This window comes from Haliotis rubra, unplaced genomic scaffold (assembly GCF_003918875.1).
Source record: "Haliotis rubra isolate DU_JTF1 unplaced genomic scaffold, ASM391887v1 Scf542, whole genome shotgun sequence".
In the NCBI taxonomy this organism is placed as follows: Eukaryota; Metazoa; Mollusca; class Gastropoda; order Lepetellida; family Haliotidae; genus Haliotis; species Haliotis rubra.
The window spans coordinates 371,504-386,779 of NW_025767238.1; the positions used below are offsets into that span (position 1 = coordinate 371,504).

Below are 15,276 nucleotides of genomic sequence, written 5' to 3' on the forward strand. Positions count from 1 at the left end.
GGACGGAGGTCAGCTTGTTGATGGAGTCCATTGCCTGTGAACTGTTGTTTTTCACTTTCTTTTCATAAATTGGTCAGGTTAAAGAACCACTAAACTTTGTTTTTGTTACTCTTTAACCATTACATATGAAAGATTTGTGGTTAGTCTTATGCGGAACACCAAATTTATTCTTTAAAAACTTGTGGTTAATTAATACCGAAAGCGATTAAAAGTGGCCAAAAGTCGCCTCGCTTCCTCTCACCAACGAAAACCACAGACAGGTTACGTGAACTCTGTCGCCAGAGCACTGCAGTGACGCCATATGAGGAACGATTTTCAGTTAGTTGTATAGAAAATGTGTAGCACGCCATCATTTTGATGATTTCTCGACATCAACGAATTTTACATGCCTAATCGCTGCTTTGTCGCCAATTGCTCCTAGGGTCGGGCGATGGTGTCCCCATGCACAGATTTCCACAGGACCCCGCAGTTCGTGCTAAATGGGTTATGTTTGTGAGTGCTAAGCGAGCCAGGGAAGCCTGAAACGATATCTTACTTGTGTTCAGATCGCTTCACGGAAGTTAAAGAATCAAAACTACTTACTAGTTGTAGTAAAATATGCATATGATTGATGACCATAAAGATTTTCTATGACACAACTTGTAACATAACGATTTCTTCCTCGAAGTGAGGTTGTGGTCGGCAACAATAATATTGTAAGTAGTATTATATTGACACCCACCTCGCCACTTAGAGAAATTGTTATGATATAATGCCTATGTCATGCAAAATCCTATTGGCCATCAATAAAATACATATTTTACTACCAGTAGAAAGTAGTTTTGATTTTGTAACTTCGTGAAAACAAACCTAAATACCATTTATCCTCAGACTGGCGGATGTTCCCGACAGGGGCACATTTTAAAAAATAAAAAATCTGTTAGAATTAATGAGATTATAGTTTGTTTTTCATCAAGTTAGAAAATCAAGACTACTTTCTACTCGTTTGTTAAATATGTATTGGAATCATAACCAAACGGATTTTGCATGACACAACTTATAACATAAATCGATTTCTTCCACGGAAGCCGAGGTGGGGTCGTAAGTCACAATACTGGGCGCTGATAAATTTCTTTGCTACATTCTATGGTTAATGTCCACTCCACCAGTATGTAGATACTAGTCAATGTGCGTCTTTATATTTTGTCTTATAATCCTAATTAGTTTATTATCACACTTGTATGCATTTTGAAACTAAATAAAAAGCAGACGATCATTGATACTTTATAGTGAATTTATAACAGAACTGCCAATATCTAGACATTTCTATAGTTTGCCAATGTGAATCATGAATTAAGCGACACACACCCTAGTGCATTCTGGTCTCATGTACACTTCACGAAAACAATGATTCTGTTGAATGCTACGCACAAATGAATAAAACAAAATGCAAATATTAAAAGAATTAAAACAGATTAAATAGTTATAGGAACAATATCAGGCCATTACCTTGTTCGAGGAATGTATCCATCGGATATCCACAAAACTGTTCCAAAATGATGTGTCTTTTAACAGTTTAATAGAAAAAAGTGATAAATCTTTTCGGAAGTATTGGTGTATAGTCCTCATTGGTCACCCAAGATAGCACACCTGGCAACTAATTGCATAATGTCCGCCTTTCTTTAAAAAAACAGTAATTTAGTTAGCCAATAATGGTCAATCAATCAATGTATTGAAGTTAATCCCTTTGATTTAAACAGTATTTTATTTCCTAAAGACATGTGATATACATTAAACATGATTAAGTTACAAAGAGGAAAAGGATCAGCAAACAGGCTGCATCAGCCTATGTAAATGCTTCTCTCCCAAACATAATCTTGCAGAGAATGATTTTATATAAGTACATTTGTGGAAATAAGTAATTCAATAATTTCAAACTAAGTAAAGCATATGGTACCACACTTTATGGAAAACGGTTGGTGGCCATTTAAGAAACTGTAAAACCGATTTTTATTATTAATTCGCTTTCATACTGGGACAAAGATTCATCGCTTTAGAATAGCATGTAAACTTATATTATTTCTTTTGAAAGAAGTATGTATTAAATCTAAACCTATCATATAGAGAACACTGAAGGAAATAATGGTAAGCATCTTCTCGAAAGTGTTCCCACAGGAGGGAATTCCGGTTGTCTGACAAATATCTATCAAACAAGTGAGAATTAAGATCACTGCAGCCCAGCATAAACGACAGAGAAGAATTTGACCTCCTTTGAAAGAAGGACGTTGTTTTAACGCAGACACCGGACGACACAGAGTGTATTCGAGTATAGATTAGTAAATCTACATAACGTAAACACTACCTTTGACAATTCCGCTGTGTAAGATAAAAGTAATTAATCAATCAGCGTGTTATCGGTTAATCCTTTGATCGATGTTTATAATGTTGAATATTTACTCCAGACACAAGAAATGCCAAATGGGAACCTTTGTCGGGTAATCTAAGTGTGTTACCACTAATTATACCTGTTATAAATTCATTAACTGGACCATCAAGTGAATGATGACAAATAACATGTGTAGGTTTATACCACCTAACACGGGTTACAAAGAGGGAGTATTAATTGTTGCATTGCATGTGAAAACTTATGGGCGACACTGTTTTGAGAATACAAACAGATTTTTACATGACATGATTAAATATCGAGGTAAAACAACACAGAAATGGGATCAATTTGGATCAGTCATTATACAAATAGGGCCTTAACGACACCAATCGATTTTGACAGAATCGCCTATGAAAACAAGTTGTAACTCGGAAACTAGGCAAAGCAGGAGACAAAATTAAATGACAGTAGATTGTGAGAACATATAGCTTTCATTTTCCACAACAATTGTCACGATTTCAGGTTTATACAAGCTTGTAAACACGATAATTTACCCCTAAAATGTAGATGAATTCTGCATCGCTCTCAAAGCTATTCCCTCATATGACGCCACAGAGGGCCAGCTACCTGATTGGTTGAAATTTCTGTCAGCGGGTGAGAATTGTGCACTGTTGTCAAAAGGTCGATTTAAGTCAATTAAAGGTCGAAAATGAGTAGTTTTAATGACGGGTTTCATTTATAACGCTGCCAGTTAGTGATTTTATGTATTTGTACCCCCCTAGGGTTTATGTGACCTTTAAGGACATTGTGTGTTTTGTGAAGATGGATTTGTCAAATGAAACTTTTATGGTTGCATGCACAGCCAGATCACCATGCACCAGCAACATCACAGTGGCTGGTAATATCAAGTCTGGGCCTGGTGGTGGTGGAATTGGGTTTAACGTCAGGCTTGAGAATGTTTCGGCTTCATATGACGCATGTGCATGTGTGTATGTGTATGTGCGTTGTTGCTTGTACTAGCCCAGACTTAAGCTGGTTTTATAGTGCTAGCCCACTCAGATACCATGCCGCAGTGAAGCATGAATACCCAACCCAGACACATTATACTGACTCCGAAGTCGACCAAGTCCTTGTAATACCCATTAATGCCGAAAGCGCCAGGCAGGGACCAACAAGTACCATATTTTAACATCTTTGGTATGGTCGGGATCGAACTCCGCAAACCTTCCTCTCCCGAGCTGAGGCTCTAACCACTACACCAATGGAGACCACGGAGGCGGCCGGTCAGTCTGGACAGGGACTGGCAATAAGAGAAGCGGTTCAAGGCATCAGGGCATGAGATGCAATCTGCAAAGCCTTCAGCTGTTTCTTGATATAATTGTCTCTTACAACAAGCATGAGGTCTTGCATAGTATAGCCATTGTCAATGTTCCATCTGTTCCAACAAAAGTTGGTGTTGTTGGGCTTTCATTTAACGCAATTGGGATGAGCAATCTACACAACGGGGGTTTGGTGGGCGAGCTGTCTAAGGCGCCAGGTTAGTGATCCAGCGAGCTTAAGGTGCCGGGATCGAGCCCACCTGTGACCGGGTGTAAAACATCTTGGAGTCAACTTTGTGTGCAGACTCCTTCAGTGTACCCCTCGCGTACAATACACAACCCCGTGCACTTAAGAGAACAGACAAATATGTTGGTAAATGACGACTGATTCTTTATCTCTATAACAGTGGTTGGTAAATAATCAATTTTGGACCAGGCAATCCACTGATTGTCATGAGCTTCAATGTACTTAATTGGGAAATAATGACAAGCAATCAAGTCAGTCAGCTATGAGCATGGAGCTTTCAGCATGATACTGTCATCATAGATTGGCTGGTCATGCTTTATACTCAGTTATTACCATTACTGAATGCATGAATACAAAATTTATAAAAAAGCATTTATCATGGAAATCTTTCTGGCATTTCTGTCATGTCATTGTTATTCTATACAATCGTGTTTTGCAAGTTAGCCCTATTTTTTGTGAAGACATTCATTAAATTATCATCAACTTTATTCAAACAGTCACATACATTGTATAAATCACAGTTAAAAAATGATTGATTGATTGTGTTTGTGTTGTAGGACATAGCAGATGCTGCATATTTGAAAATGCGAGGGAAACCAAAGAGCCTGACACTCAGCACCTTCATAGCTGACATGCTCTTCAGTGTCACGCGCTGCAGGCTTCTCTTCCTCATACAGGTGTGTGCCATGGGAGGCTTTGGAGAGTTCTGTATGTTGTGATGGCTCTGTGTGGGCACTGTATGTTGTGATGGCTCTGTGTGAGCACTGTATGTTGTGATGGCTCTGTGTGGGTCTCTATGTTATGTGGGCTCTGTATGTTGTGATGGCTCCAGTATGGACTCTGTATGTTGTGATGGCTCTGTGTGGGCACTGTATGTTGTGATGGCTCTGTGTGGGCACTGTATGTTGTGATGGCTCTGTGTGGGCTCTGTATGTTGTGATGGCTCTGTGTGGGCTCTGTATGTTGTGATGGCTCTGTGTGAGCACTGTATCTTGTGATGGCTCTGTGTGGGCTCTGTATGTTGTGATGGCTCTGTATGGGCTCTGTATGTTGTGATTGCTCTGTATGGGCTCTGTATGTTGTGATTGCTCTGTGTGTTGTGATTGCTCTGTATAGGCTCTGTATGTTGTGATTGCTCTGTATGTTGTGATTGCTCTGTATAGGCTCTGTATGTTGTGATGATTGCTCCATGTATGTTGTGATTGCTCTGTATGGGCTCTGTGTGTGTTGTGATGGCTCTGTGTGGGCTCTGTATGTTGTGATGGCTCTGTATGTTGTGATTGCTCTGTATAGGCTCTGTATGTTGTGATGGCTCTGTATGTTGTGATTGGCTCCTCTGTATGGGCTCTGTGTGTTGTGATGGCTCTGTGTGGGCTCTGTATGTTGTGATGGCTCTGTATGTTGTGATTGCTCCTGTATAGGCTCTGTATGTTGTGATGGCTCTGTATGTGTGGTGATTGCTCTGTATGTTGTGATTGCCTGTATGTTGTGTGATTGCTCTGTATATGCTCTGTATGTTGTGATTGCTCTGTATAGGCTCTCTGTATGTTGTGATTGCTCTGTGTGGGCTCTGTATGTTGTGATTGCTCTGTATGTTGTGATGGCTCTGTATAGGCTCTGTATGTTGTGATTGCTCTGTATGTTGTGATGGCTCTGTATGGGCTCCTGTATGTTGTGATTGCTCTGTATGGGCTCTGTATGTTGTGATGGCTCTGTGTGGGCTCCAGTATGTTGTGATTGCTCTGTATAGGCTCTGTATGTTGTGATGGCTCCAGTATGGGCTCTGTATGTTGTGATGGCTCTGTATGGGCTCTGTATGTTGTGATGGCTCTTTATGGGCTCTGTATGTTGTGATGGCTCTGTATGGGCTCTGTATGTTGTGATTGCTCTGTATGGGCTCTGTATGTTGTGATGGCTCTGTGTGGGCTCTGTATGTTTGTGATTGCTCTGTGTGGGCTCTGTATGTTGTGATTGCTCTGTATAGGCTCTGTATGTTGTGATTGCTCTGTGTGGGCTCTGTGTGTTGTGATTGCTCTGTATAGGCTCTGTATGTTGTGATGGCTCTGTATAGACTCTGTATGTTGTGATGGCTCTGTATGGGCTCTGTATGTTGTGATTGCTCTGTATAGGCTCTGTATGTTGTGATTGCTCTGTATGGCCTCTGTATGTTGTGATGGCTCTGTGTGGGCTCTGTATGTTGTGATGGCTCTGTATGGGTTCTCCATGTTGTGATGGCTCTGTATGGGCTCTGTATGTTGTGATGGCTCTGTGTGGGCTCTGTATGTTGTGATGGTTCCTGTGTGGGCTCTGTATGTTGTGATGGCTCTGTGTGGGCTCTGTATGTTGTGATGGCTCTGTATGGGCTCTGTATGTTGTGCCGGCTCTGTATGTTGTGATTGCTCTGTATAGGCTCTGTATGTTGTGATGGCTCTGTATGGGCTCTGTATGTTGTGATTGCTCTGTATGTTGTGATTGCTCTGTATGGGCTCTGTGTGTTTGTGATTGCTCTGTGTGTTGTGATTGCCTGTATGAGCTCTGTATGTTGTGATTGCTCTGTATAGGCTCTGTATGTTGTGATTGCTCTGTATGGCCTCTGTATGTTGTGATGGCTCTGTATGGGTTCCCAGAAGTATGTTGTGATGGCTCTGTATGGGCTCTGTATGTTGTGATGGCTCTGTGTGGGCTCTGTGGCTGTTGTGATGGTTCTGTGTGGCTCTGTATGTTGTGATGGCTCTGTGTGGGCTCCTGTGGTATGTTGTGATGGCTCTGTATGGGCTCTGTATGTTGTGCCGGCTCTGTATGTGTGTGATTGCTCTGTATAGGCTCTGTATGTTGTGATGGCTCTGTATGGGCTCTGTATGTTGTGATTGCTCTGTATGTTGTGATTGCTCTGTATGGGCTCTTGTGTGTTGTGATTGCTCTGTGTGTTGTGATTGCTCTGTATGAGCTCTGTATGTTGTGATTGCTCTGTATGGGCTCTGTATGTTGTGAATGCTCTGTATGGGCTCTGTATGTTGTGATTGCTCTGTATGGGCTCTGTATGTTGTGATTGCTCTGTATGGGCTCTGTATGTTGTGATTGCTCTGTATGGGCTCTGTATGTTGTGATTGCTCTGTATGTTGTGATTGCTCCAGTATGTTGTGATTGCTCTGTATGTTGTGATTGCTCTGTATGGGCTCTGTATGTTGTGATTGCTCTGTATGGGCTCTGTATGTTGTGATGGCTCTGTATAGGCTCTGTGTGTTGTGATGGCTCTGTATATGAGCTCTGTATGTTGTGATTGCTCTGTATAGGCTCTGTATGTTGTGATGGCTCTGTATGGGCTCTGTATGTTGTGATGGCTCTCCATGATGTGATGGCTCTGTGCACACTCTGTATGTTGTGATGGCTCTGTATGAGCTCTGTATGTTGTGATTGCTCTGTATAGGCTCTGTATGTTGTGATTGCTCTGTATGACCTCTGTGGTGGCTCTGTATGGAGCTCTGTATGTTGTGATGGCTCTGTGTGGGCTCTGTATGTTGTGATGGCTCTGTATGTAGTGATTGCTCTGTATGGGCTCTGTATGTTGTGATGGCTCTGTATGTTGTGATGGCTCTGTGTGGACTCTGTGTGTTGTGATGGCTCTGTATAGGCTCTGTATGTTGTGATGGCTCTGTATGTTGTGATGGCTCTGTATGTTGTGATGGCTCTGTGTGGGCTCTTGTATGTTGTGATGGCTCTGTATGGGCTCTGTATGTTGTGATGGCTCTGTATGTTGTGATGGCTCTGTATGATGTGATGGCTCTGTGCACACTCTGTATGTTGTGATTGCTCTGTATGTTGTGATGGCTCTGTATGTTGTGATGGCTCTGTATGTTGCGATGGCTCTGTATGGGCTGTATGTTGTGATTATCTGTATGGGCTCTGTATGTTGTGATGGTTCTTTATGGAGCTCTGTATGTTGTGATTGCTCTGTATGGGCTCTTATATTTGTGATTGCCTGTATGTTGTGACGGCCTGTGGCTGGCTCTGTATGATGTGATGGCTCTGTGTGTGGGCTCCATGTATGTTGTGATTGCTCTGTATGTTGTGATTGCTCTGTATGTTGTGATGGCTCTGTGTGGGCTCTTGTATGTTGTGATGGCTCTGTATGTTTTGAGGGTATGATATTCTTGAGACTTTTTGTATATTGTGGGTCTTGTGCATACCTCGTGAGACTGGGTCATATGTCAGAGTTTTATATGCTGTGAAAGTGTTAGTGCATGCTTTGAGGCCTGATGCTGTTAATCACATGAAATTGGCGATACTTTTGGATGTTATGAGACTTTTTGTATGTTGTGAGTTTATAATCCCCAGGAACATAATGTGGGGATATAGTAAACTTTTACGCCTCTCTGTCTGTCCATCCATCCTAATCATTTCGCTTCTTTGGTCATAACTCTAAAAACATCAATAAAGATTGGTAGATATATCAAACAGAACCTAAAGTGGTGCCTTCTGCTATTAACAGATTTTGGCATTTGTGTTTTTCTCGATTTACATGGAAATAATTTGGACTTAGTCTCAAAGGGAGGGTGGAACACAAATCGAAAACCGCTCAATATCTTCAACAAACCTTGGCAGGTATATCAAACAGACCCCGGCGATGCCTTTGCTGTTAGGGTTTATTAATACTTGTATTTTTCCTGTGACGCTTGATATTGGTGTGTACCTGAAATAGAAGTACCAAGTTACTTAATCCAAATTCCATGTTATTGTTTTGATAGCTCAATAACTACCCATGTATATGGATCTGACATATTTCACAGAAATTCTCTCATCAAGTTGGACTTTAAGTAACTCTCAGATGATTTGTTCTTTCAAATTTGAGGGAGCCAGGGGAGTATTTGTACATTTTGAGTTTTTTTAAAAATGGAATGAAGCTCTTGTCAAGGCTGAAAACGATTCTTGAGCTGTGTGTGTATATTTGAGTGTCTGAGAGAGATGTACAGGTGTGTGTGTATATTTGAGTGTCTGAGAGAGATGTACAGGTGTGTGTATATATTTGAGTGTTTGAGAGAGATGTACAAGGTGTGTGTGTATTTGAGTGTCTGAGAGAGATGTACAGGTGTGTGTGTATATTTGAGTGTCTGAGAGAGATGCACAGGTGTGTGTGTATATTTGAATGTCTGAGAGAGATGTACAGGTGTGTGTGTGTATATTTGAGTGTCTGAGAGAGATGTACAGGTGTGTGTGTATATTTGAGTGTCTGAGAGAGATGTACAGGTGTGTGTGTATATTTGAGTGTCTGAGAGAGATGTACAGGTGTGTGTGTATATTTGAGTGTCTGAGAGATGTACAGGTGTGTGTGTATATTTGAGTGTCTGAGAGAGAGATGTACAGGTGTGTGTGTATATTTGAGTGTCTGAGAGAGATGTACAGGTGTGTGTGTATATTTGAGTGTCTGAGAGAGATGTACAGGTGTGTGTATATTTGAGTGTCTGAGAGAGATGTACAGGTGTGTGTGTATATTTGAGTGTCTGAGAGAGATGTACAGGTGTGTGTGTATATTTGAGTGTCTGAGAGAGATGTACAGGTGTGTGTGTATATTTGAGTGTCTGAGAGAGATGTACAGGTGTGTGTGTATATTTGAGTGTCTGAGAGAGATGTACAGGTGTGTGTGTATATTTGAGTGTCTGAGAGAGATGTACAGGTGTGTGTGTGTATTTGAGTGTCTGAGAGAGATGTACAGGTGTGTGTGTATATTTGAGTGTCTGAGAGAGATGTACAGGTGTGTGTGTATATTTGAGTGTCTGAGAGAGATGTACAGGTGTGTGTATATATTTGAGTGTCTGAGAGAGATGTACAGGTGTGTGTGTATATTTGAGTGTCTGAGAGAGATGTACAGGTGTGTGTATATATTTGAGTGTCTGAGAGAGATGTACAGGTGTGTGTGTATATTTGAGTGTCTGAGAGAGATGTACAGGTGTGTGTGTATATTTGAGTGTCTGAGAGAGATGTACAGGTGTGTGTATATATTTGAGTGTCTGAGAGAGATGTACAGGTGTGTGTGTATATTTGAGTGTCTGAGGGAGATGTACAGGTGTGTGTGTATATTTGAGTGTCTGAGAGAGATGTTCAAGTGTGTGACCCAGGTGTTTAGTTTCCACCAGAGGACAGTTTGAATCCCATTTGCATCCTGAGAATGTTTCTTTGTCATCACTGAACTAGTCCTCAGAAGCTTTCACCATAGTAGTAAATGGCACAGGCATGCATCACTAGTCACTAATCAGTTAAAGCTGGGCAGCGATGAGAAATAAAGGAACTGTATCTCAAATATTAATTGATTGAATTACTGTGACATTTCTTGTATACTGACCCATAAAGATCCGTGTTATAACTGATCTTTAGTAACTCATGGTTGTCGTAAGAGGCGATAATGGGATTGGGGGCCAGGCTCACTGACTTGGTTGACACATGTCATTGTATCCCAATTAAGTAGATCATTGCTCATGCTGTTGATCACTGGATTGTCTGGTCAAGGCTCAATTATTTACAGACTGCCGCCATATAGCTGAATTATTGCTGAGTCGCGGTAAAACTAAACTCATTCACTCACTCAGTCACTCACCCACTCACTTCTTGTGTACATGGGCGTTGGGGTAGCCTTGTGGTTAAAAGCGTTGGCTCATCACTCCGAAGACCCAGTTTTCAATCCCCACATGGGTACAATGTGTGAAGTCCATTTCTGGTGTCCCCATGCCATGATGTTGCTGGAATGTTGCTAACAGTGCGTAAAACCAAACTCAGTCAGTCAGTCAGTCTTGTGTACATGGATCCATCATATGACATTTGTTTGTTAACTGCAGGCAACAATGGCCAGCTCTCTGCCGATCTATGGAGTGGGCCAACTAGTCAGCGTCCTACACTTCTGCCTGCTCTACTCTCTCTACACCTTCGAGTACAAGTGGTACAACATGGGTGAGACCCTGCCTATATTGCCAAAACATTGTAAACATTCCAACTTCCCAGCTGACCCGTCTTTGGAGTTCCCAAAACCTAAACCTTTTATTATTTTTCTGAGTTGTAACTGTAGTTTTAGTGCAGCAACAGTAAATACACAAACCCAACACCAGTCATTCTCCTTAATGTGGTGAGAATCAGTTGTTGTTTGAAAAAGACTTTTACTGATATACTGAAAGAAAGAGGTAAATCAAAACAAATAACCTACCAGTCCTTCCTGGGTTCCATGATTCCAGGGTTACAGAATAAATCGCTGAAATTACCTTTTGATGCAGAAAAAGCGTATGGTCCATGAAAACGCATTTTCATGCAGAATATCTGCAGAATTTGCCATTTTTCTGCCGTGGAATTATAATAAACACAGGTTCCCACTTTATGTACGAAACATATCATTTTGACACTGATTTTAAGGGTCAAGTTAGGGGCTTATCTATGACATCGGCTTATCTGCTGTAATATATGGTACCTTCCAGGGCTCCAGATAATTTTTCAACATCAGGAGTACGTACTCCTTATTTATTCAATATAGGAGTACTGGAAAATCTTAAGAGTACATTTAGAGTACTGAATGGAATTTAATGGCGTTATCAGTAATCTTGTGTTTCGTTTCATATATGCACCACAACATTGCTACTCTTGTGTAAACAGGTCAATAAACAATAAAACAATAATTTTTCACATAAATACGTCTGTAAATGATTCTAAGAGCATACACAATTGCTGTGGTGCGTATCTGCTATGTTTTTTAAACTATTTCCTACCGTATCGTGCATATTTTTATCCGTACATACGCAGATACGGCCTTTATCTGGAGCCCTGACCTATGCTATTTTCTACTTGGCTCAAATAGGAAACACAAACATCTTTTTTCATTTCATTGAATCCATAGTAAACAAGGGGTAATTTGCCATGCAGAGTAGTGTCCCTTTGCTGTGCCAGAATCCTTTTGAACTAGATTCGAACCCTAGATTTACCTTATTTGCAGTTCAGAATGTGAGTGATGATGATGATGATGATGATGATGATGTGAATACTCATCTCAATTGTTTTCACTTCAGGTTTAGAAGTGCACACTCGACTGTCATTGATAGAGGTCAACTGGCCCTACTTTGTTGGGTTTGGCCTGCCCATGGCATTGGCAACGTCGCTAGCTTCCTCAACTGTGATAAGGTTGGTAACAAGCAGCTAACATCTCAACAGCATGGAATGGGAGAAGCTTCAGTCTATACATAGGAAAATATTTCTTGACTCATGTTATTAGAAAGATATGTAGCCCAGTGGTTACAGCGTTCACTTGTCAAACCTGGGTTCGATTCCCCACTTAGATACAATATGTATAACCCCTTACAACCCTGATGTGAGAGTGCTATGATTTTGCTTAATTGGTTGAAGTCATACTTGACGATGCTTGTTGTAGAAATCCCTTACTGGTGACACTGACGTGCATGTTATTGCAATAATATTGGTAAAAACAGTGGAACAGTTCTTTCAGCATTATCGGTATTGTACGCTGATGCAAAATGTGTCCATTTCCCTGTCTCTCCATTCTCAACTATCCAGGGTATTATTTATCCTATGATAGGAAGTACACAAGCTTCGTAAATATGGTATCTCATGAGAACTTGCGTGGTATTGTATTTTGCAATCCACCTTTTGAATAAATTACAGTTGATTTTTATACATATTTGTTTACATTTTATATTCACAAACCAAAACTGTTTTAAGATTATGTGATCAAGTGGTATAATTTTGTACATATTGTATTCATGAACCGAAACTGGTTGAAGAAAGATATACTATGTACCGCGACCATGGTTGACAAACCCATATGACACAGGCCAACCTTTCACTTCGCTCATTTTGGATCTTACCATCTGTTCGTTCACAACAGCCATAATAAAAGTGGTGATGAGACCACCGCCATATAGCTGGAAGCTGAAATATTGTGGCGTAAAACTCAACTCAACTCACTCACTTCCCATGTGTTCGTTCAGCACAGCTGTAATAAAAGTCGTGATCTTGTGATGATGTCGGTGTCTATTTCAGTGGCTGCATCTTCTCCATCTTGTTCCCGCTCTTCATCATCAGTGCCAATGATGCTCAGGAGCCTGCACAGCCTTTGTGAGTAGAGATGTAGAGGTTCCTCGTGTAGTGAGGCATGGGGTTGAGACATTCACTCATCCTGTGTTCGATTTAGGTGTCCCCTGCTGTGAGATAAATATTATAGGTTGTTCACTGGTCTCGAGGGGGACATGGGCTGATGTGCCCTCGATGCCCATGGGCCCCGAGGGACCAGTGAACAACGTATTTATCCTACCGAACACCTCAATGGTAATTTTGAACTGTTTGAAGCACGGGTATCAGATCATAGTATGGAGTACCAGAAGACAAGATGACAAGAAAAACAAATTTAGAGTTATCTCCCTTCCATCGATTTGCAATTCGCAAAACATTGGTAATTTCCATACATCATACATGATTCAATGTTATTTGAGATAAAGAATTACTGCTACGAAGTACCAAATGAGCTCGGCATTCCCAGCGGGGTACATTGAAAATATTAGAAGAGCGCTCAGCCAATCAGAAAACGACATTTGTGTTTGAGGCAAGATAAAGATTGTTGTATTATTGTTTAAAGCTGGGAAAAGCCTTTCTTACTCCCGCACATTGATCACAGATCTACCAGCCCCATATCTCAGTCTGCTTCTTGATAACTACTGTGCCATTTATTACTAACAACATATTTCATAGCAACTTACCAATGTTCGTGATTGAGAGTGTGATTAGTTTAATTTGCTTGCATAACATTTGAGAGTTGTGCCGATTATGTGCCTCTTCTACTTTGAGGTGCCTGTTGCCCTTGCTTACCAACCAGAGTTACCTTTCCTGGTTTCGTCGTTGAAGAAATTGTTGCAATGATGGGGCAATGATTTGATGTCAGAATTATGGGGGGTCTTTGCTTGACATTTTAACTTCAGACCCGTGAAGATCCGGGTAAGAATGAACCTTCAGTAACCCATGTTTGTCGTAAGAGGTGACTAACATGATTGGGTGGTCAGGCTCGCTGGCTTGGTTGACACATGTCATCGGTTCCCAATTGTGCAGGTCGATGCTGATGCTGTTGATTACTGGATTGTCTGGCCCAGACTCGATTATTTACAGACCGCCGCCATATAGCTGGAATATTGCTGAGTGCGGCGTAAAACTCAACTCACTCACTTTTAACTTCAGACAACATATTCAGAAAATGCTACAGTGGTATGTCAATGTTTTGAAAACTGAATGTAGTATGTACCTGGTGTGCTTCATATGTCATGGGGGCGGTGGGGTAGCCTAGTGGTTAAAGCGTTGGCTCGTCACGCCGAAGACCCGGGTTCGATTCCCCACATGGGCACAATGTGTTCAGCCCATTTCTGGTGTCCCCCGCCGTGATATTGCAGGAATATTGCTAAAAGCGGCGTAAAACTAAACTCAGTCAGTCAGTCATATGTCATGATGATTCCACACTACAAACTGTGATTGTCTGAAACTGTTATTAAAGGAATCACATTGTCAAGCTTGTATCCCATATATGTGGATCGATGCTCATGCTCTCACTCACTAGGTTATTTATGAAAATGCTCTCATGTTGAAGGAATATTGCTAAATGCAACAAAACACAGAAACATACTACATTGCTGACGCACAGAAAATACAGGTCTTCCCACTCTTTTTAAAGGATTCAACATTCCTGTGGTATAAAGATTTGCTACAGACAGTAGAGAACGAATTCATTCTGTTTGACGAGGTGGAAAAATTGTTCAAGGACAAATACGTCCACCCAACTGATCGGTGGTCTCTGTTAGAAACGTTTGTGACTCGCAAATTATCCCCAAAGGAAACAATAGATGTCTATTTAGCAGAATTGACAGAGACGGCTAGTCTGTTAGGTAAGACTGATGAAGTCTGCTGAAGATAGCTGATTATTGCAGAGAACATTGACTAAACATTCATTCATTCTTTCAGTGAGTTCCCGCTAAAGCTGTTCACACCAGTGAGAGTCATCACCAATGCTGTATTCCACCGATCCATGACCAACAAAACCAGGAACCCATCTGGTAACCAAGCAACACCCAAAAGGACACCAACCCATGATGCCAAACCATCTAGGTGATCCTTGACCATGTCTGTAAGAACGCCAGACAGTGACCTACTTTGATGACATGGAATAAGACAAAACAATGAATGTCAGGGATGATGAAGATCAAGGTCAGAGGGATGATACAGGTCAAGGTCAATTATTAGAACAATGGACAGTGCCAAATTCACAGATCAAGTAAATCTCAAGGAAAAATGGTGAACATTTAAAGGACAAAGGAGCTTGG

General features: G+C 41.1%; 1 protein-coding gene across 1 annotated transcript; it reads left to right on the plus strand.

The window, feature by feature from the left end:
• The first annotated feature begins 10,764 nt into the window (after positions 1-10,764).
• LOC124253509 (etoposide-induced protein 2.4 homolog) lies at positions 10,765-15,065 on the plus strand. Its single transcript, XM_046687306.1, has 4 exons — positions 10,765-10,870; positions 11,971-12,082; positions 12,959-13,033; positions 14,918-15,065. Exons 1-4 carry the CDS (start codon positions 10,765-10,767, stop codon positions 15,063-15,065), a joined length of 441 nt encoding a protein of 146 aa, XP_046543262.1.
• Positions 15,066-15,276: the final 211 nt, after the last annotated feature.

Excerpts from the sequence above, each read along its gene's own strand:
- LOC124253509 (XM_046687306.1), top strand. The coding sequence starts at position 10,765 with ATGGCCAGCTCTCTGCCGATCTATGGAGTGGGCCAACTAGTCAGCGTC. Across the intron at positions 10,871-11,970 it reads GTACAAGTGGTACAACATGG|GTTTAGAAGTGCACACTCGA; the intron begins GTGAGACCCTGC and ends TTTTCACTTCAG. Across the intron at positions 12,083-12,958 it reads GCTTCCTCAACTGTGATAAG|TGGCTGCATCTTCTCCATCT; the intron begins GTTGGTAACAAG and ends TGTCTATTTCAG.